General features: G+C 49.9%; 1 protein-coding gene and 1 long non-coding RNA gene across 3 annotated transcripts in view; both read left to right on the top strand.

The window, feature by feature from the left end:
- The first annotated feature begins 4411 nt into the window (after nt 1-4411).
- LOC145339448 (uncharacterized) lies at nt 4412-20471 on the top strand. Of its 2 annotated transcripts, none has more exons than XR_013886025.1 (3): nt 4412-4482; nt 11762-11871; nt 20380-20471. It is a non-coding gene; the product is annotated as an uncharacterized LOC145339448 (long non-coding RNA). The 2 variants fall into 2 exon arrangements; XR_013886024.1 differs by lacking the exon at nt 4412-4482 and adding an exon at nt 11002-11199.
- An 85-nt stretch (nt 20472-20556) lies between these two features.
- The window catches only part of LOC145339449 (pregnancy-specific beta-1-glycoprotein 5-like), a 22136-nt gene continuing 21768 nt past the window's right edge, over nt 20557-20924 (top strand). The window contains exon 1 of the mRNA XM_080183918.1: nt 20557-20584. Coding sequence (XP_080040044.1) covers nt 20557-20584 — 28 coding nt within the window. The remainder of the gene's footprint in view (nt 20585-20924) is intronic.

Raw genomic sequence — 20924 nt, 5'->3', positions numbered from 1 at the left:
TTAAAAATCAACAAAGAATGACAAAGAAGATGATAAAGAAAGGAAGGATAGACTATGAAGTTAAACTAGCACTAAATATAAAAAAGGATAGTAAGAGTTTTTATAAATATATAAAGAGGAGGAGGCTGGCTAGGGTGAATGTTGGACCCTTAGAGGATGAGAAGGGGGATTTAGTGGTGGGAGATGAGGAAATGGCTGAGGCCTTAAATAAGTTTTTTGCCTCGGTCTTCACAGAGGAGGACGTGAATAGTTTGCCGGGTATTAAAGATAGAAGGATGGTAGGAGTTGAGGGCCTGAATGCGATTACTGTCACTAGAGAGGTAGTGCTTGAGAGACTAACGGGACTGATTGTGGACAAGTCCCCAGGACCGGACAGAATGCATCCCAGGGTTCTGAAGGAAATGGCAGAGGTGATAGTGGATGCCTTAGTGATTATTTACCAAACCTTGCTGGATTCCGGGGAAGTGCCGGAAGATTGGAAAACGGCTAATGTTACACCGCTGTTTAAAAAAGGTAGCAGGCAAAAGGCAGGGAATTATAGGCCGGTTAGTTTAACTCTGTTGTTGGAAAAATGCTTGAATCCGTCATCAAAGAAGAAATAGCGAGGCACCTAGAGAAGAATTGTTTGATAGAGCAGACGCAGCACGGATTCCTTAAGGGGAAGTCGTGTCTGACGAATTTATTGGAATTCTATGAGGATGTGACTAGTGCGGTGGACAGAGGGGAACCGGTTGATGTAGTGTTTCTCGATTTTCAAAAGGCGTTTGATAAGGTGCCGCACAAAAGGTTGCTTCAGAAGGTTAGGGGGCACAGAGTTGGGGGTAGGGTGTTAGCGTGCATAGAGGATTGGTTGTCTAATAGGAGGCAGAGAGTTGGTATCAATGGGTGCTATTCTGATTGGCGGTTGGTGACTAGTGGAGTGCCCCAGGGATTGGTGCTGGGGCCTCAGCTATTTACCATTTATATAGATGATCTGGAGGAGGGGGCTGAATGTAGGGTGACAAAATTTGCTGATGACACAAAGACAAGTGGAAAAGCAAATTGTGCGGAGGGTGTGGAAAGTCTGCAGAGGGATCTAGATAGGCTGTGTGAGTGGGCGAGGACCTGGCAGATGGAGTACGATGTTAGCAAGTGTGAGGTTATCCACTTTGGCAGGAATAATAGTAGGAGGGACTACTATTTAAAGGGCGAAAAGCTGCAGCATGCTACGGTGCAGAGGGACCTGGGGGTCCTTGTGCATGAGTCGCAAAAACCCAGTCTGCAGGTGCAGCAGGTGATCAAGAAGGCGAATGGGATGCTGCCCTTTATAGCGAGGGGGATTGAATATAAAAGCAGGGAGGTCTTGCTGCAACTGTACAGGGCATTGATGAGGCCACAGCTGGAGTACTGTGTGCAGTTTTGGTCGCCGCACTTGCGGAAGGATATTTTGGCCTTGGAGGGAGCACAGAGGAGGTTCACTAGGCTGATACCGGAGATGAGGGGGGTTGGACTATGAAGAGAGACTAAATAGACTGGGTCTGTACTCGTTGGAGTTTAGAAGGATGAGGGGGGATCTTATAGAGACGTATAAGATAATGAAGGGGATGGATAGGGTAGAGGTAGAGAGATTCTTCCTGCTCAGAAAGGACAGCAGGACTAGAGGGCACAGCCTCAAGATAAGACGGGGGCAGTTTAGAACGGAGTTGAGGAGGAACTTCTTCACTCAAAGGGTGGTGAATCTCTGGAATTCTCTGCCTGTTGAAGTGGTGGGGGCTATCTTGCTAAATATATTTAAGTCACGGGTAGACAGGTTTCTGATAGACAGGGGAATTAAGGGTTATGGGGAGAAAGCGGGAAAGTGGAACTGATCCACTTCAGATCAGCCATGATCTTATTGAATGGCGGGGCAGGCTCGAAGGGCTAGATGGCCTACTCCTGCTCCTACTTCTTATGTTCTTATGTTGTTAAGTCTCTTAGAAGACCCCAACGAATTCGCCTCCACCACCACCGACGGCAGCCATTTCCACTCACCCACCACCCTCTGAGTGAAAAACTTACCCCTGACGTCTCCTCTGTACCTACTCCCCAGCACCTTAAACCTGTGTCCTCTCATTGCGACCATTTCAGCCCTGGGAAAAAGCCTCTGAGAATCCACCCGATCTATACCTCTCAACATCTTATAAACCTTTATCTGGTCACCTCTCATCCTTCGTCTCTCCAAGGAGAAAAGACCGAGCTCTCTTGATCTATCCTCATAAGGTATGCCTCCCAATCCAGGCAACATCCTTGTAAATCTCCTCTGCACTCTTTCAATAGCTTCCACAACCCTCCTGTAATGAGGTGACCAGAACTGAGCACAGTACTCCAAGTGGGGTCTGACTACGGTCTTATAAAGCTGCAGCATTATCTCCATCTCCTAAACTCAATCCCTCAACTGATGAAGGCCAGTACACCATACACCTTCTTAACCACATCCTCTACCTGCGAAACTGATTTGAGAGTCCTATGAACCCAGACCCCAAGATCCTTCTAATCCTTTACACTGCTAAGAGTCTTACCCTTAATATTAAACTCCTTCATCCCAACTGACCTGCCAAAATGAACCACTACACATTTATCCGGTTGAAGTCCATCTGCCACTTCTCCGCCCAGTCTTGCATCCTATCTATGTCACGCTGCAACTTCTGACATCCCTCCAGACTATCCACAACACCTCCGACCTTCGTGTTGTCGGCAAACTTCCCAACCCATCCCTCCACTTCCTCATCCAGGTCATTTATAAAAATGCCCTGGGGCTCTCCACTGGTGACCGACCTCCATGCAGAAAAAGACCCACCTACAACCACTCTCTGCCTTCTTCAGGTAAGCCAGTTCTGGATCCACAAAGCAACGTCCCCTTGGTTCCCATGCCCCCTCATTTTCTCAATAAACCTTGCATGGGGGACCTTATTGAATGCCTTGCTGAAGTCCATATCAACCACATCCACTGCTCTTCCCCCATCAATGTGTTTAGTCACATTTTCAAAAAACTCAACCAGGTTATTTTTGGTCATACTATACTTCTCTAAATGTTCATAAATCCTGTTTCTCAGGACCTTTACCATCAACTTACCAACCGCACAGGCTAGACTCACCGGTCGATAATTTCCTGGGCTCTCTCTATTCCCTTTTTGAATATAGGAACCACATCCGCAATCCTCCAATCCTCCGGAATCTCTCCCATCTTCATCGATGAGGCAAAGATCATCGCCAGAGGCTCTGCAATCTCTTCCCTTGCCTCCCACAGTAACCTGGGCCAGCACATCATATTTCCAAGTAGTGATCCACGCTCTAAGCTCATCCACTTTGTTCACAACACTCCTAGCGTTAAAATAGACACGTCTCAAAGCTTCGGCCTGAGTACTCCCCTTCTACATCACCCGTCTATCCTCCATCTTATACTCTTTCTTAGAGGGCCGAAGGGCCTGTTCCTGTGCTGTACTTTTCTTTATTATTTGTTCTTTATGTGTGCGTGTGTCAATGTGTGTGTTTGTGTCTGTGTGTTGTGTGTACGTGTGTCAATGTGTGTGCGTGTGTGTGTCTGTGTGTGTAAGTGTCAACGTGCGTCTGTGTTTGTGTGTGTCAATGTGTGTGCGTGTGTGTGTCTGTGTGTGTAAGTGTCAACGTGCGTCTGTGTTTGTGTGTGTCAATGTGTGTGCGTGTGTGTGTCTGTGTGTGTAAGTGTCAACGTGCGTCTGTGTTTGTGTGTGTCAATGTGTGTGTCTGTGTGTGTGTCCGTGTGTGTAAGTGTCAATGTGCGTCTGTGTTTGTGTGTGTCAATGTGTGTGTCTGTGTGTGTGTCTGTGTGTGTAAGTGTCAATGTGCGTCTGTGTTTGTGTGTGTCAATGTGTGTGTCTGTGTGTGTCTGTGTGTGTAAGTGTCAATGTGCGTCTGTGTTTGTGTGTGTCAATGTGTGTGTGTCCGCGCATGTGTGTGTCTGCATGTAAGTGTGTCAATGTGTGTATGTGTGTTTGTGAGTGTGTGTGTGTGTGAATGTGTGTGTGTGTGAATGTGAGTGTGTCTGCGTGTGTGTGTGTCAGTATTATGTATGTGTGTATGTGTGTGTGTGTCTGAGTTTGTGACTGAGTGTCTGTGCTAGCCAGTTGATTGGGTTTTGGGGTAATTTAGAGGCAGCAGGAGTTTGAAGATGACTGAAAATTTCCCATTGAATCTGTCAGCCTGCAGCATCCCTGACCCTCGTCACTGAACACCAGGGGTGGGGATTGCTCTGAGAAGCGTACGTGGTCCCTTTAAGGACTGGCAGGTGGAGAGAGCGGCTCCACCAGGAAGTGTTTTCCTTTTGAAAAATCAGGAACTGTTTTCTGCGAGGGGAAATAAGTTGCCTTTTGGACGCCTTTGTGTGGATTATTAGCCCAGCCTGAGCATCCCACCCCCCAACCCACCACTGACACTGCAAGTGCAGTCTGGGCCAAATGGCTTCAGTGAAAATGTAGCGTGCTGCTGGTGAGTACCGGAGAGTTTGTGCGGGGTTGTCAGGTGAGTGTGTGTCAGCCAACCTGTCTGACTTGTTTCTATTTGCATCCTTGGTATCAGTCACATTCCATCCCCAACCTTAAACAGAAACCGCAGGCTCTGAATAGATTCACACAGGAGGCCATTTGGCCCTTCGAGCCTGCCCCCACCATTCATTACAATCACGGCCAACTCGAGAGCCTAGTCCTGCTTTCTCCCCATAACCTTTGCTCCAAGTGCTACACCCAGCCTCATGAACATACTTTGCCTTCCTGTGGTAATAAATTCGCCACTCTTCGGGTGAAGAAATGTCTCCGTCCTAAATGGTCTACCCCCCGAACCCTCAGGCTGTGACCCCCTGGTTCTAGTTCTCCCCCACCATCGGGAAACATCCTCCCTGTATCTACCCTCTCCAGTCCTGTTAGAGTTGTATAATTCTCAATGAGATTCCGCACCCCCCCCCCCCCCCCATTCATCTGAACTCCAGCGAAAACAATCCTAATCTCGTCAATCTCTCCTCATACATCAGTCCCACCATCCCCGGGATCAGCCTGGTAAATCCTCGCCACCCTCCCTCGAGAGCAGGAATGTCCTTCCTCAGAAAGTCCCCGTTGAATCTGCTCCCACCGCCCTCTCAGGCAGCTCCATCCAGCTCACAACCACTCGCTGCGTTTAAATACAAACCCCCTTCATAGCGAGGGGGATTGAATATAAAAGTAGGGAGGTCTTGCTGCAGCTGTATAGGGCATTGGTGAGGCCGCAGCTGGAGTACTGTGTGCAGTTTTGGGCGCCGCACCTGCGCAAAGATATTTTGGCCCTGGAGGGAGTGCAGAGGAGGTTCACTAGGCTGATACCGGAGTTGAGGGGATTGAGCTATGAGGAGAGGCTGAATAAACTAGGCTTGTACTCGTTAGAGTTTAGAAGAATGAGGGGAGATCTCATTGAGAAGTATAAGATGATGAATGGGATGGATAGGATAGAGGTGGAGAGACTCTTCCCGCTCAAAAAAGACAGTAGGACTAGGGGGCACAGCCTCAAGATAAAGGGGGGGCGGTTTAGAACGGAGTTGAGGAGGAACTTCTTCACTCAAAGGGTGGTGAATCTCTGGAATTCTCTGCCCGTTGAAGTGGTGGAGGCTGCCTCGCTAAATATTTTTAAGACGCGGGTTGATGGGTTTTTGATAAGAGAGGGGATTAAGGGTTATGGGGAGAGGGCGGGAATGTGGAACTGAGCCACGACAGATCAGCCATGATCTTATTGAATGGCGGGGCAGGCTCGAAGGGCTAGATGGCCTACTCCTGCTCCTATTTCTTATGTTCTTATGTTCTTATGTCTCCCCCCCAGCTCTGGCTCTTCTCCCGATTCTCTCCCCCCTGGTTACCCACCCTCCTGTCACTTTCTCCTCATTCCTCCCACCCAAACCCCCTCCTTCGAACCCTTAACCTTCCCCACTCCGAGGAGATCCGTCCCCGTCTCTCCGACACGCACTGAATTCCCTAAGCCCCTGGGAACATTCTGGAAAATCTACTCCCCCTCCGCCCCAGACTTTCTCCCTGGAGTGTGGGGGCCTCAGAGCTGGACAGAGTTTTCCAGCTGGTTTTATTTTGTACTATGTCCCCTTGTGAAGCAGACCGGAAATCCCTCACTCTACAGCTTTCTTGATTTGCCCTTCCATGTTCAGAGATTTGAATGTAAATATTTTTAATTCTCTTCTCCGTGGCGCACTGCGCTCGCCGAGGCTCCAGGCTAAGCCACGTCCAACAATCTGCTGTGAAAACCCTGCTCTCCCTGTGGCAGAGTATCACCTGTACTAGTGAACCAGCCTGTTTATACCCACCTCCTGTTTCTCACCATCCTCCTCTTCACTGTGTTACTGCGCTTCTCACATCTGCAAATCTTTCAGGTTACACCCCTGTAAAACTCTCCAACCACTTTCCCGCCACCCTCACTCCTTCCTTCCTCTCTCCCTTCCCCCTCCCTCTAAACCTTCCCCTTCCCTGTCTCCCTTCCTCCCTTTCTCCCCCCCCACCCTCTCTCCCTCCCTCTCTCCCCCTCCCTCTGCCCCGCCTCCCTCTCCCCTCAACCCGTCTCCCTCTCCACCTCCACCCCCTCCCTCTCCCCCTCCACCCCCTCCCTCTCCCCCTCCGCCTCCATCCCTCTTCCCATCCACCCACTCCTCCTCCCCATCCACCCCTCCCTCTTCCCCTCCACCCCCTCCCTCTCCCCCTCCAGCCCCTCCCTCTCCCCCTCCGCCTCCATCCCTCTTCCCATCCACCCACTCCTCCTCCCCATCCACCCCTCCCTCTTCCCCTCCACCCTCTCCCTCCTTCCCTCCCTCCCTCCACCCTCCCTCTCCGCCTCCATCCCATCCCTCTACCCTTCCACCCCCTCTTCCCCTCCACGCCCCTCCCTCCACCCCCTCCACTCCCCTCCCTCCACCCCCCTCCCTCCTCCCCTTCCATCCTCCCCCTCCACCCCTCCCTCCTCCCCTCCAACCCCTCCCCCTCCCTCTCCACCCCCTCTCTCATCCCCCTTCACCGCCTCCCTTCCACCTCCTCCCCCCTCCCTCCTCCCCCTCCAGCCCCTCCCTCCTCCCCCACCCCTTCCCTCCTCCCCTTCCCTCCTCCCCTCCATCCCCTCCCTCCTATGCCCACCCCTTTCCTTCTCCCCCCACCCCCTCCCTCCTCTCCCCACCCCCTCCCTCCTCCCCCCCCCCTCCCTTCTCCCCCACCCCCTCCCTCCTCCCCCCACCCCCTCCCTTCTCCCCCCACCCCCTCCCTCCACCCCACCCCCTCCCTCCTCCCCTTCACCCCCACTCTCTTCCCCTCCACCCCCACTCTCTTCCCCTCCACCCTCTCCCTCTTTCCATCCGCCCCCTCCCTCCTCCCCTCTACCCCCTCCCTCCTCTCTCTCTACCCCTTCTCCCTTTGCCCTTTTTCCTCCTCCATCTCTCCTTTTCTCTCTCTCTCTCCTCTCTCTCCCACCCCCCTTCCTTTTTTTCATCTCCGCCCCATCTCTCCCTTCTCCCTCATTCTATCCATCCTCCATCTGCCCTCTCTCCTGCCCCCCTCTCCTTCTGCCCTTTCTGCTCCTCCGTCTTTAACCTCTTTCCTTCTCTCCCTCTTCCCCCCCTCTCTTTCTCTCCCCCCCCCCCCCCCCCCCGTCTCTCTCTCTCATTTTTTGTCCCCTCCCTCTTTCCCTTCTCCCTCTTTAAGAGTCTCATCCCGCTGGGGGCCGGGGTGGGAAGGAGGGCTGGGCAACCCAAAAAGCAAGAGCACCCGATGGAGGGACCCCGCCCCACCCTACCCCACCCTGCCCCAGGACCCCTCTGCCTATCATTGCTCATGGACCTTGAGCTTGGAGTGGGTGCAATACCAGCAGCAGCCACTTGTCCTCCGGGTGGCACTGTTGAGCTGCTGGCCTCTGATTGGCTAACAGCTTCCAGTGGGTGGGGCTTCTCCCAACACCCTGGGGTCCCTCAGGGTGAGGCAGGGTCTGCCATCCTGAGCGCTTAAGTTGGCCTTTAAATTGGTGGGCCCTCGCCAAGAGAACAAAGAACAAAGAACAACACAGCACGGGAAACAGGCCCTTCGGCCCAACGAGCCCGCGCCGCCGTCCCATTGTCTCAGTGACCTATTCATGATTTTAGTCTACGCCTAATGTGCGAGGATCAGGGAGGTCCAATTTAGGGACAATTTAGTACCCAATCAATCAGCCTAAAAGCGCATCTTTGGGATGTGGGAGGAAACCGGAGTACCCAGAGGAAACCCACGCAACCACGGGGAGAACGTGCAAACTCCCACAGACACAGGCCCAAATCCACGTGCCCGCACAGCAACAGAGATAGTCTCTGAGCTGTCATGTTGCCCTCGAGATGGTCCAGTTTAAGCACACTAACGACATGAAGCAATAGGCAACTCCCGAAGCAACGTCCAAGAGCAGCCCACTACAACCTGCCGCATGCATGCCCCTTGCTGGACTTAAATGCCTGTGGAGACAAAAAATTCATTATTAAACAGGCAAAGACTGTAACATCCCTGAGGCAAAAACAGAATCCCAAGCCTACAATGTTTAGTAAGGCCTGCTATATCCCCCTATATGTAGACCGCTCATGTGGCTGTCTAAGTGACTCTTAAACAACCCTAGTGTGCCTGCTTCCACCACCTTACTCGGCAGTGCATTCCACACCCCCACTACCCTTTGCGTGAAAAACTGCCCTCTAATATTTGTCTTATACCTAGCCCCCCTCACCCTAAGCCCGTGACCCCTCGTTCTATCCATTTCTAATAGCGGAAAAAGCTTACCACCATTTACTCTATCTATCCCCTTCATAATCTTATAAACCTCTATTAGATCCCCCCTCAGCCGACGTCTCTCAAGGGAAAACAGCCCAAGTTTGTTCAATCTTTCCTCGTAAGACAGCCCTTCCATACCAGGCAGCATCCTGGTAAATCTCCTCTGCACTCTCTCCAGGATCTCTACATCCTTCCGGTAGTACGGCGGCCAGAACTGGACGCAGTACTCCAAGACGGAGGTAACTCACTGGCTGCCCGGAATGAAAGCCCCCATCATTAATCACTGACCCGCCCTATCTCTACCCAACCCGGATCATCCCAACTAGGCCACCTCTTAACCTGCCCTTCGCTAAAAGTGGCCCCCAACATTGACAACCCCGCTCAGGGTGACAGAGTGTGGGGGGCAGCCATTTATCACAGCTTGGTATGGGCTGGCTGAATAAATTAGGCTTGTACTCGTTAGAGTTTAGAAGAATGAGGGGAGATCTCATTGAGACATATAAGATGATGAATGGGATGGATAGGATAGAGGTGGAGAGACTCTTCCTGCTCAAAAAAGACAGTAGGACTAGGGGGCACAGCCTCAAGATAAAGGGGGGGCGGTTTAGAACGGAGTTGAGGAGGAACTTCTTCACTCAAAGGGTGGTGAATCTCTGGAATTCTCTGCCCGTTGAAGTGGTGGAGGCTGCCTCGCTAAATATTTTTAAGACGCGGGTTGATGGGTTTTTGATAGGAGAGGGGATTAAGGATTATGGGGAGAGGGCGGGAAAGTGGAACTGAGCAGCGACAGATCAGCCATGATCTTATTGAATGGCGGGGCAGGCTCGAAGGGCTAGTTGGCCTACTCCTGCTCCTATTTCTTATGTTCTTATGTTCTCCTGCTCTGCCCAAGACTGCAAGGAACTACAAAAGGGTCATGAACATAGCCCAGTCCACCAGGCAAACCAACCTCCCATCCACTGACTCTGTCTACACTTCCCACTGCCTTGGAAAAGCAGCCAGCATAATTAAGGACCCCACGCACCCCGGACATTCTCTCTTCCACCTTCTTCCGTCGGAAAAAAGAGACAAAAATCTGAGGTCACGTATCAACCAACTCAAGAACACCTTCTTCCCTGCTGCCGTCAGACCTCTGAATGGATCTACCTTACATTAAGTTGGCCTTTCTCTACACCCTAGCTATGACTGTAACACTTACACTCTGCACCCTCTCCTTTCCTTCTCTCCTGCGTACTCTATGAACGGTATGCTTTGTCTGTATCGCACTCAAGAAACAACACTTTTCGCTGTATCCCAATACATGTGACAATAATAAGTCAAACCAGAAAACGTTTTCACTGGGGGGTTGGGGGTTGGGGGATCTTTAGAATTTCCACCTCTCTTGGTGACGCTCCATCGTTGAGGATGTCCCAGATCGAGATGGAGAGAGTGTTGGGCACTGAGAGAATGGAAGGGAACCGGATGGGAGGGAATCATAGAATCCTACAATGCAGAAGGAGGCCATTCAGCCCATCGAGCCTGCAGCGACATCAATCCCACGCAGCCCTTACCCCCGCACATTTACTCTGTTAGTACCCCTGACACTAAGGGCAATTTAGCACGGCCAATCAGCCTAACCCGCACAATTTTTTATGAGTATTTTACTTACTAGTGTCATAAGTATGCTTACATTAACGCTGCAATGAAGTTATTGTGGAAATCCTCTAGTCACCACACCCTGGCGCCTGTTCAGGGACACTGAGGGAGAATTTAGCACCCTAACCAGCATATCTTTCGGACTGTGGGAGGAAACTGGAGTACCCGGAGGAAACCCACGCAGACACGGGGAGAATGTGCAGACTCTGCACAGACAGTGACCCGAGGCTGGGAACAGAACCCGGGTCCCTGACACTGTGAGGCAGCAGCGCTGCCCCCTGTGCCACCCTGCCGGTGAGGGGTTAGACCGACCGTGATTGTGTTGAATGAGGAGGGGACGGGGCAAAGCAGTCTCGAGGGGATGAATGGCCTCAGTTCTCTCCCACTCCTGGCGTTTCTCATGCTGAAGTCTCTTATCTCACGTAGGGAGGTTTGAATCTCATGTAGTGGATTTGAATGGCTGGCGGGGTGTGCCTGTCATCACTTGCTAAACCTGTCCTGCGGCCGTTCTGCATTCCTATGTGGTTGAAACCAGCCTGAATCCCAAAACACACCCCACCCCGTCAGACACTTGGCAGTACTGCCTTCACGCTCCCTGTGGATTCCCACATTTCGGCTCCCTCAGTTCTCCGAGTCCGTCACTTGTCTGGACGAGCAGGGAGGAGCCCAGACTGTTGTGGAACTCACTCAAATCCAGGCGAGACAGCACCCCTTGGGAACAGGGAGGAGAGGGTGTGACCCAGAGGCAGGAAAGGCACACGTTCCGAGGATTAACCAGGTAAATGTCACCGCCACCGATTCCACACCTTCCAGCAGTCGGGGGACAGGAGGAGGCCAATCAGCCCATCGCACTCTCTGCCAGCTCTTTGAACGGTCTATCCAATTAGCACCCCCCCACCTCGCCCCCAACCACTCTCCCTCTCCGCTCCTTTCGTCAGAGTGGTCAACCCAGTTAAACGGCACGTCTTTGGAGTGTGGGAGGAAACCGGAGCACTCGGAGGAAACCCACGCAGACACGGGGAGGATGTGCAAACTCCGCACAGACAGCGACCCAAGGCTGAATTGAACCCGGGTCCCTGGCGTTGTGAGGCAGCAGTGCCAAGCACTGTGCCCCCGTGCTGCCCCTGTTCCAGTTCCCTCTCTTTTGAAAGTTCCTATTGAATCTACCTCCAGCACCCTTTCAGGCAGCACCTTCCAAACAAAAACAACTCGCCGTGTGTACATCAAAAAGCAAAATGATCATGTTTTAGGCCACGCCTGGTCCAACCATCTTAATTGATGAGCTAATTAATTAAGCAATGCATCGAAGGTGATGATTTAATATGGGTTCTGTCTCCCAGGATTACAGACAGAGACATCTGGGTTACCTCAGAGGGATCAACGGAGACAGGCGAATACCAGTGAGAGTGTGAGACAGAGAGGGGTGGGATAGGATCCGTCTGGAAGGTGGGTAAGTCTCCAAATAGCTTTCTAATGGTGGTGGGGGAGGGTGTGTCACAAGGAACCCCTCTCGGTGGGCGAAACAGGAATTCCATTTTCAAGTGAATTCTCACCAGCCCTGAGATTGATTTATTATTGTCACGTGTATTAACATGCAGTAAAAAGTATTATTTCTTGCGCGCTACACAGATAGAGCATACCGTTCACAGAGAAGGAAAGGAGAGAGTGCAGAATGTAGTGTTACAGTCATAGCTAGGGTGTCGAGAAAGATCAGCTTAATGTGAGTTAGGTCCACTCAAAAGTCTGTTGGCAGCAGGGAAGAAGCTGTTCTTGAGTCAGCTGGTACGTGACCTCAGACTTTTGTATCTTTCTCCCGACGGAAGAAGGTGGAAGAGAGAATATCCGGGGTGCGTGGGGTCCTTAATATGCTGACTGCTTTTCCGAGGCAGCGGGAAGTGTGGACAGAATCAATGGATGGGAGATTGGTTTGCGTGATGGATTGGGCTACATTCACAACCCTTTGTAGTTCCTTGCAGTCTTGGGCAGAGCAGGAGCCCATACCAAGCTATGATACAACCAGAAAGAATGCTCGCTGTGATGCATCTGTAAAAGTTGGTGAGAGTCGTAGCTGACATGTCGATTTCCTCAGTCTTCTGAGAAAGCAGAGGTGCTGGCGGGCTTTCTTAACTATATTGTTGGCACGTACAGGACAGGTCGTTGATGATCTAAGAACATGAAGCTCTCGACCCTTTCTATTTTGTCTCCCTTAACGTAGACAGGGACATGTTCTCCATTACACTTCCTGAAGTTGATGACAGATAGCTCGGGTTGTTATTCTGGGTGTTGCAAAGGTTGCGAAAAGGGCGTGACGGAGCTGAGTAAGATTATAAAGGGATAAGGCGGATAAGAAGAAAAAATTCCATTTGGAGAGGGGTCAATAACCAGGGGCAGGGGGGAATAGGTTTGAGATAAGGGGTACAAAGCGAAGAGGGGAGTTGAGGAGCATCTTTTTCACCCAGAGGGTAGTGGGGTCAGAAACTCATAGAGTTTCCCAGCACAGAAAGAGGCCCTTCAGCCCATCGTGTCTGTGCTAGGCATCAACCACCAATCCCAATTCCATCGCGTAACAGTTAGATATTCCACTCGCGTTGCGGTAACCCCCAGGGCAATGGGGCTAAGCGATGGAGAATGGGACGGATGTGGTTAGATCAATGTTTGGCCAGTTTGAAATGATGGACCGAATGGCCTCCTTTGGCGCTATAAATGTCTGTGAGTCAATGAGGCGTGCATCATCTGGGCAACCAGGAGGAGACCATTCAGCCCCTCAAGCCTGTGACACCCCATCCAACAAAGATATTGGCTGATCTAATGGGCAGCATGGTGGCAGAGTGGTTAGCGCTGCTGTCTCACAGCTTCAGGGACCCGGTTCGATTCCCAGAATGGGTCACTGTCTGTGTGGAGTTTGCACATTCTCCCCGTGACTGCATGGGTTTCCTCCGGGTGCTCCGGTTTCCTCCCACACTCCAAAGATGTGCCAGTTAGGTGGATTGACCCTGCTACATTGACCTTTAGTGTCAGGGGGACTAGCTAGGGTAAATGGGGTTTTGGGGATAGGGCCTGGGTGGGACTGTGGTCGGTGCTGACTCGATGGGCTGAATGGCCTCCTTGTGCACTGCCGGATTTTATGAATCCTTTGTGGAAGTGGGGGCAGGAACTTTGGGGGAGGGGAGTGGCAGAGGGAGCCGGGAAATGAGGTAAGCTCTTCAAAATACGGGACTGGTAGATCGTCAGGAGGGTCTGGAAAATTGCGGATTATTTCCTTTACCCAACACGGAGATACCAATCCCAGCTTGAGCCCTCCGCAATTTCTTGTTGGGAGTTGGGGAGAGAAAGACTTTCCAAAGTTTCCAGACGCCCTCCCTGGGTGAGGCCCTGTTTCCTTGTCTGAGCAGGTGTGTGGGCGTTGCTTGATGGTGAAATGGTGAATGGACTGTGGTCGCCGCGGTGAAGGTGTGTCTGACTATTGGCACATCTTGCTCCATCTCTTTCTCCGACCCTGCGCCACAGAGCCATTGGCGAGGCGCCCGCACTGATTGGGCAACATCCTCATCTCCGGGCACAGAGCGTGCTGAGTTTCATCGAGGGGAGGCGATGGCCTGGTGGTATTATCGCTACACTATTGATCCAGGAACTCAGCGAATGTTCTGGGAACCCGGGTTCGAATCCCACCACGGCAGATGGTGGAATTTGAACTCAATAAAAAATATCTGGAATTAAGAATCTACTAATGACCATGAGACCATTGCTGGAAAAACCCATCTGGGTCACTAATGTCCGTTAGGGAAGGAAATCTGCCATCCTTTACTGGTCTGGCCTACACGTGACTCCAGAGTCACAGCAATGCGGTTCACTCTTAACTGCCCTCTGAGCAAGAGCAACTAGGGATGGGCAATAAATGCTGGCCAGCCAGTGACACCCATGTCCCACAGATGAATTTAAAATAATTCCCATTCCACAAAGACCTGGGCCAGATTATAGTATTAGAGTGAGTAAATCTCACACTCACACACTGTATCAGGGAGTGAGTAAATCCCACACTCACACACTGTATCAGAGAGTGAGTAAATCCCACACTCACACACTGTATCAGAGAGTGAGTAAATCCCACACTCACACACTGTATCAGAGAGTGAGTAAATCGCACACTCACACACTGTATCAGAGAGTGAGTAAATCCCACACTCACACACTGTATCAGAGAGTGAGTAAATCCCACACTCACACACTGTATCAGAGAGTGAGTAAATCCCACACTCACACACTGTATCAGAGAGTGAGTAAATCCCACACTCACACACTGTATCAGAGAGTGTGTAAATCCCACACTCACACACTGTATCAGAGAGTGAGTAAATCCCACACTCACACACTGTATCAGAGAGTGTGTAAATCCCACACTCACACACTGTATCAGAGAGTGAGTAAATCCCACACTCACACACTGTATCAGAGAGTGAGTAAATCCCACACTCACACACTGTATCAGAGAGTGTGTAAATCCCACACTCACACACTGTATCAGAGAGTGAGTAAATCCCACACTCACACACTGTATCAGAGAGTGAGTAAATCCCACACTCACACACTGTATCAGAGAGTGAGTAAATCCCACACTCACACACTGTATCAGAGAGTGTGTAAATCCCACACTCACACACTGTATCAGGGAGTGTGTAAATCCCACACTCACACACTGTATCAGAGAGTGTGTAAATCCCACACTCACACACTGTATCAGGGAATGAGTAAATCCCACACTCACACACTGTATCAGAGAGTGTGTAAATCCCACACTCACACACTGTATCAGAGAGTGAGTAAATCCCACACTCACACACTGTATCAGAGAGTGTGTAAATCCCACACTCACACACTGTATCAGAGAGTGAGTAAATCCCACACTCACACACTGTATCAGAGAGTGAGTAAATCCCACACTCACACATTGTTTCAGAGAGTAAGTAAATCCCACACTCACACACTGTATCAGAGAGTGAGTAAATCCCACACTCACACACTGTATCAGAGAGTGAGTAAATCCCACACTCACACACTGTATCAGAGAGTGAGTAAATCCCACACTCACACACTGTATCAGAGAGTGTGTAAATCCCACACTCACACACTGTATCAGGGAGTGTGTAAATCCCACACTCACACACTGTATCAGAGAGTGTGTAAATCCCACACTCACACACTGTATCAGGGAATGAGTAAATCCCACACTCACACACTGTATCAGAGAGTGTGTAAATCCCACACTCACACACTGTATCAGAGAGTGAGTAAATCCCACACTCACACACTGTATCAGAGAGCGAGTAAATCCCACACTCACACACTGTATCAGAGAGTGAGTAAATCCCACACTCACACACTGTATCAGAGAGTGTGTAAATCCCACACTCACACACTGTATCAGAGAGTGTGTAAATCCCACACTCACACACTGTATCAGAGAGTGAGTAAATCCCACACTCACACACTGTATCAGAGAGTGTGTAAATCCCACACTCACACACTGTATCAGAGAGTGTGTAAATCCCACACTCACACACTGTATCAGAGAGTGTGTAAATCCCACACTCACACACTGTATCAGAGAGTGAGTAAATCCCACACTCACACACTGTATCAGAGAGTGAGTAAATCCCACACTCACACACTGTATCAGAGAGTGAGTAAATCCCACACTCGCACACTGTATCAGAGAGTGAGTAAATCCCACACTCGCACACTGTATCAGAGAGTGTGTAAATCCCACACTCACACACTGTATCAGAGAGTGAGTAAATCCCACACTCACACACTGTATCAGAGAGTGAGTAAATCCCACACTCACACACTGTATCAGAGAGTGAGTAAATCCCACACTCACACACTGTATCAGAGAGTGAGTAAATCCCACACTCACACACTGTATCAGAGAGTAAGTAAATCCCACACTCACACACTGTATCAGAGAGTGAGTAAATCCCACACTCACACACTGTATCAGAGAGTGAGTAAATCCCACACTCACACACTGTATCAGAGAGTGAGTAAATCCCACACTCACACACTGTTTCAGAGAGTGAGTAAATCCCACACTCACACACTGTATCAGAGAGTGTGTAAATCCCACACTCACACACTGTATCAGAGAGTGAGTAAATCCCACACTCACACACTGTATCAGAGAGTGAGTAAATCCCACACTCACACATTGTTTCAGAGAGTAAGTAAATCCCACACTCACACACTGTATCAGAGAGTGAGTAAATCCCACACTCACACACTGTATCAGAGAGTGAGTAAATCCCACACTCACACATTGTTTCAGAGAGTAAGTAAATCCCACACTCACACACTGTATCAGAGAGTGTGTAAATCCCACACTCACACACTGTATCAGAGAGTGAGTAAATCCCACACTCACACACTGTATCAGAGAGTAATTAAATCCCACACTCACACACTGTATCAGAGAGTGTGTAAATCCCACACTCACACAGTTTCAGAGAGTGAGTAAATCCCACACTCACACACTGTATCAGAGAGTGAGTAAATCCCACACTCACACAGTGTATCAGAGAGTGAGTAAATCCCACACTCACGCACTGTATCAGAGAGTGTGTAAATCCCACACTCACACACTGTATCAGAGAGTGTGTAAATCCCACACTCACACACTGTATCAGAGAGTGAGTAAATCCCACACTCACACACTGTATCAGAGAGTAATTAAATCCCACACTCACACACTGTATCAGAGAGTGTGTAAATCCCACACTCACACACTGTTTCAGAGAGTGAGTAAATCCCACACTCACACACTGTATCAGAGAGTGAGTAAATCCCACACTCACACAGTGTATCAGAGAGTGAGTAAATCCCACACTCACACACTGTATCAGAGAGTGAGTAAATCCCACACTCACACACTGTATCAGAGAGTGAGTAAATCCCACACTCACACACTGTATCAGAGAGTGAGTAAATCCCACACTCACACACTGTATCAGAGAGTGAGTAAATCCCACACTCACACACTGTATCAGAGAGTGTGTAAATCCCACACTCACACACTGTATCAGAGAGTGAGTAAATCCCACACTCACACACTGTATCAGAGAGTGAGTAAATCCCACACTCACACACTGTATCAGAGAGTGAGTAAATCCCACACTCACACACTGTATCAGAGAGTGAGTAAATCCCACACTCACACACTGTATCAGAGAGTGTGTAAATCCCACACCCACACACTGTATCAGAGAGTGAGTAAATCCCACACCCACACACTGTATCAGAGAGTGAGTAAATCCCACACTCACACACTGTATCAGAGAGTGTGTAAATCCCACACTCACACACTGTATCAGAGAGCGAGTAAATCCCACACTCACACATTGTTTCAGAGAGTGAGTAAATCCCACACTCACACACTGTATCAGAGAGTGTGTTAATCCCACACTCACACACTGTATCAGAGAGTGAGTAAATCCCACACTCACACACTGTATCAGAGAGTGAGTAAATCCCACACTCACACACTGTATCAGAGAGTGTGTTAATCCCACACTCACACACTGTATCAGAGAGTGAGTAAATCCCACACTCACACATTGTATCAGAGAGTGAGTAAATCCCACACTCACACACTGTATCAGAGAGTGAGTAAATCCCACACTTACACACTGTATCAGAGAGTGAGTAAATCCCACACCCACACATTGTATCAGAGAGTGAGTAAATCCCACACTTACACACTGTATCAGAGAGTGAGTAAATCCCACACCCACACATTGTATCAGAGAGTGAGTAAATCCCACACTCACACACTGTATCAGAGAGTGAGTAAATCCCACACTCACACACTGTATCAGAGAGTGTGTAAATCCCACACTCACACACTGTATCAGAGAGTGAGTAAATCCCACACTCACACACAGTATCAGAGAGTGAGTAAATCCCACACTCACACACTGTATCAGAGAGTGAGTAAATCCCACACTCACACACTGTATCAGAGAGTGAGTAAATCCCACACTCACACACTGTATCAGAGAGTGAGTAAATCCCACACTCACACACTGTATCAGAGAGTGTGTAAATCCCACACTCACACACTGTATCAGAGAGTGTGTAAATCCCACACTCACACACTGTATCAGAGAGTGTGTAAATCCCACACTCACACACTGTATCAGAGAGTGAGTAAATCCCACACTCACACACTGTATCAGAGCATGTGTACAACAGTGAGTACTGAGGGTGAACGGGACTCATTCATTGTGTGTCACTGGCTTGTTCCAGCATTTCTTGCCCATCCCTAGTTGCCCAAGAGCAGTTGAGAGTTAACCACATTACTGTGACTCTGGAATCACATGTTGGCCAGACTGGGCAAGGACAGCAGATTTCCTTCCCTAAAGGACGTTAGTGAACCAGATGGGTTTTTCCAGTAATGGTTTTACTGTCATCAGTAGATTTTTAATTCCAGATTTTTTTTTATTGAATTCAGATTCCACCATCTGCAGTGGCAGGAGTCGAACCCGGGTCCCCAGAATATTAGCTGAGTTTCGGGATTAATACCATAGTAATAATACCACTAGGCCATCGCCTCCCCTAGGATCGAGCTGAGGGGTTTGGAGATGACTGAAGCATTTGATAGGGTCAACAGAGAGAAACTGTCTTCTCTGGTTACGAAGATGGGAGTAGTGGGGGGTGGCTGGAAGAGGCCAGGAGAAAGTGGGGGAGGGGGGAATGCTGCAGGCCCTGTGCAGGGATCATCTCCTCATCACACAGAGGGGAGCGTAATTCCAGAACACTCTCCCCTCCCTCTTTGTCCCCATACCCAAACACACAAATGAACTGTGGGAGGGGGTGAATTAGAACCATCAGACTTACATAAGAACATAAGAAATAGGAGCAGGAGTCGGCCATCTAGCCCCTCGAGCCTGCCCCGCCATTCAATAAGGTCATGGCTGATCTGAAGTGGATCAGTTCCACTTTCCCGCTTTCTCCCCATAATCCTTAATCCCCTTGCCTACCAAAAACCTATCTACCTGTGTCTTAAATATATTCAGCGAGGTAGCCTCCACCACTTCAACGGGCAGAGAATTCCAGAGATTCACCACCCTTTGAGTGAAGAAGTTCCTCCTCAACTCCGATCTAAACTGTCCCCCCTTTATCTTGAGGCTGTGCCCTCCAGTCCTACTGTCCTTTCTAAGCGGGAAGAATCTCTCTATCTCTACCCTATCCATCCCCTTCATTATCTTATACATCTCTATAAGATCCCCCGCTCAGCCTTCTAAACTCCAACAAGTACAGACCCAGTCTATTCAATCTCTCTTCATAAGCTAACCCCCTCATCTCTGGTATCAGCCTGGTGAACCTTCTCTGCACTCCCTCCAAGGCCAATATAACCTTGCGTAAGTGCGGCGACCAAAACTGCACACAGTACTCCAGCTGCGGCCTCACCAGTGCCCTGTACAGTTGCAGCAAGACCTCCCTACTTTTATATTCTATCCCTCTCGCTATAAAGGCCAACATTCCATTCGCCTTCTTGATCACCTGCTGCACCTGCAGACTGGGTTTTTGCAACTTGTGCACAAGGACCCCCAGATCCCTCTGCACTGTAACATGCTGCAGCTTTTCGCCCTTTAAATAATAATCCCTCCTACTATTATTCCTGCTAAAGTGGATAACCTCACTCTTGCTAACATTATACTCCATCTGCCAGGTCCTCGCCCACTCGCTCAGCCTTCTGTTGGGTAAAGTGGGGAGGGGGGCGGTTAAGGTTAGGGAGGTTGTGTGGAGAGATGGAGTTAAGATGTGGATTGTTGTAAGGGGTAGAATTAGCTCAAAGGGCTGAATGGTCTCCGGGTGTCCCTGCACTGCGGTGAATGGGGATCCTTGTGTGTGATTAATTTGCAGTTACCGCTTTCTGTTAAGGGGCTTTTCCGATTTTCCACAGATTGACGTTGGCTGAACGGAAGACCACATCAAACGGACTGGCTTCATTCATGGGTCAGGCCAGCACAGACTGCCTGCCTTGTCTACTCATCCTAATCGGTAACGTGTATCTCTAATCACCCCACGTCTCCAGCATAGAAACCGGCCTCTTGTTCCCCTGTTAGCACCCTGAAAAGATATGAAAGGGACGGCACGGTGTCACAGTGGTTAGCACTGCTGCCTCACAGTGCCAGGGACCCGGGTTCGGTTCCCGGCTTGGGTCACTGTCTGTGCCCAGTCTGCATGTTCTCCCCGTGTCTGCATGGGTTTCCTCCGGGTGCTCCGGTTTCCTCCCACAGTCCAAGAGGTGGACTGGCCACGCTGAATTGCCTCGTAGTGTCCCAAGCGTGCAGGTCAGGGAGATTGGCCATGGTAAATGTGCAGGGTTACGGGGATAGTGGGAGAGAGGGGAGAGTTAGTACAGGCTGGGTGGGCTGAATGGTCTCCCTCTGCATTGTCAGGATTCTGTGGAATGGTTTTTGCCGATTCAACCACTGAAATTCAATG

This window comes from Carcharhinus amblyrhynchos, unplaced genomic scaffold (genome assembly GCF_965287045.1).
Source record: "Carcharhinus amblyrhynchos unplaced genomic scaffold, sCarAmb.v2.hapA scaffold_470, whole genome shotgun sequence".
NCBI lineage: Eukaryota > Metazoa > Chordata > Chondrichthyes > Carcharhiniformes > Carcharhinidae > Carcharhinus > Carcharhinus amblyrhynchos.
Note: the sequence above shows the minus strand (reverse complement) of the source record. Positions and strands in the feature narration are given on the sequence as shown.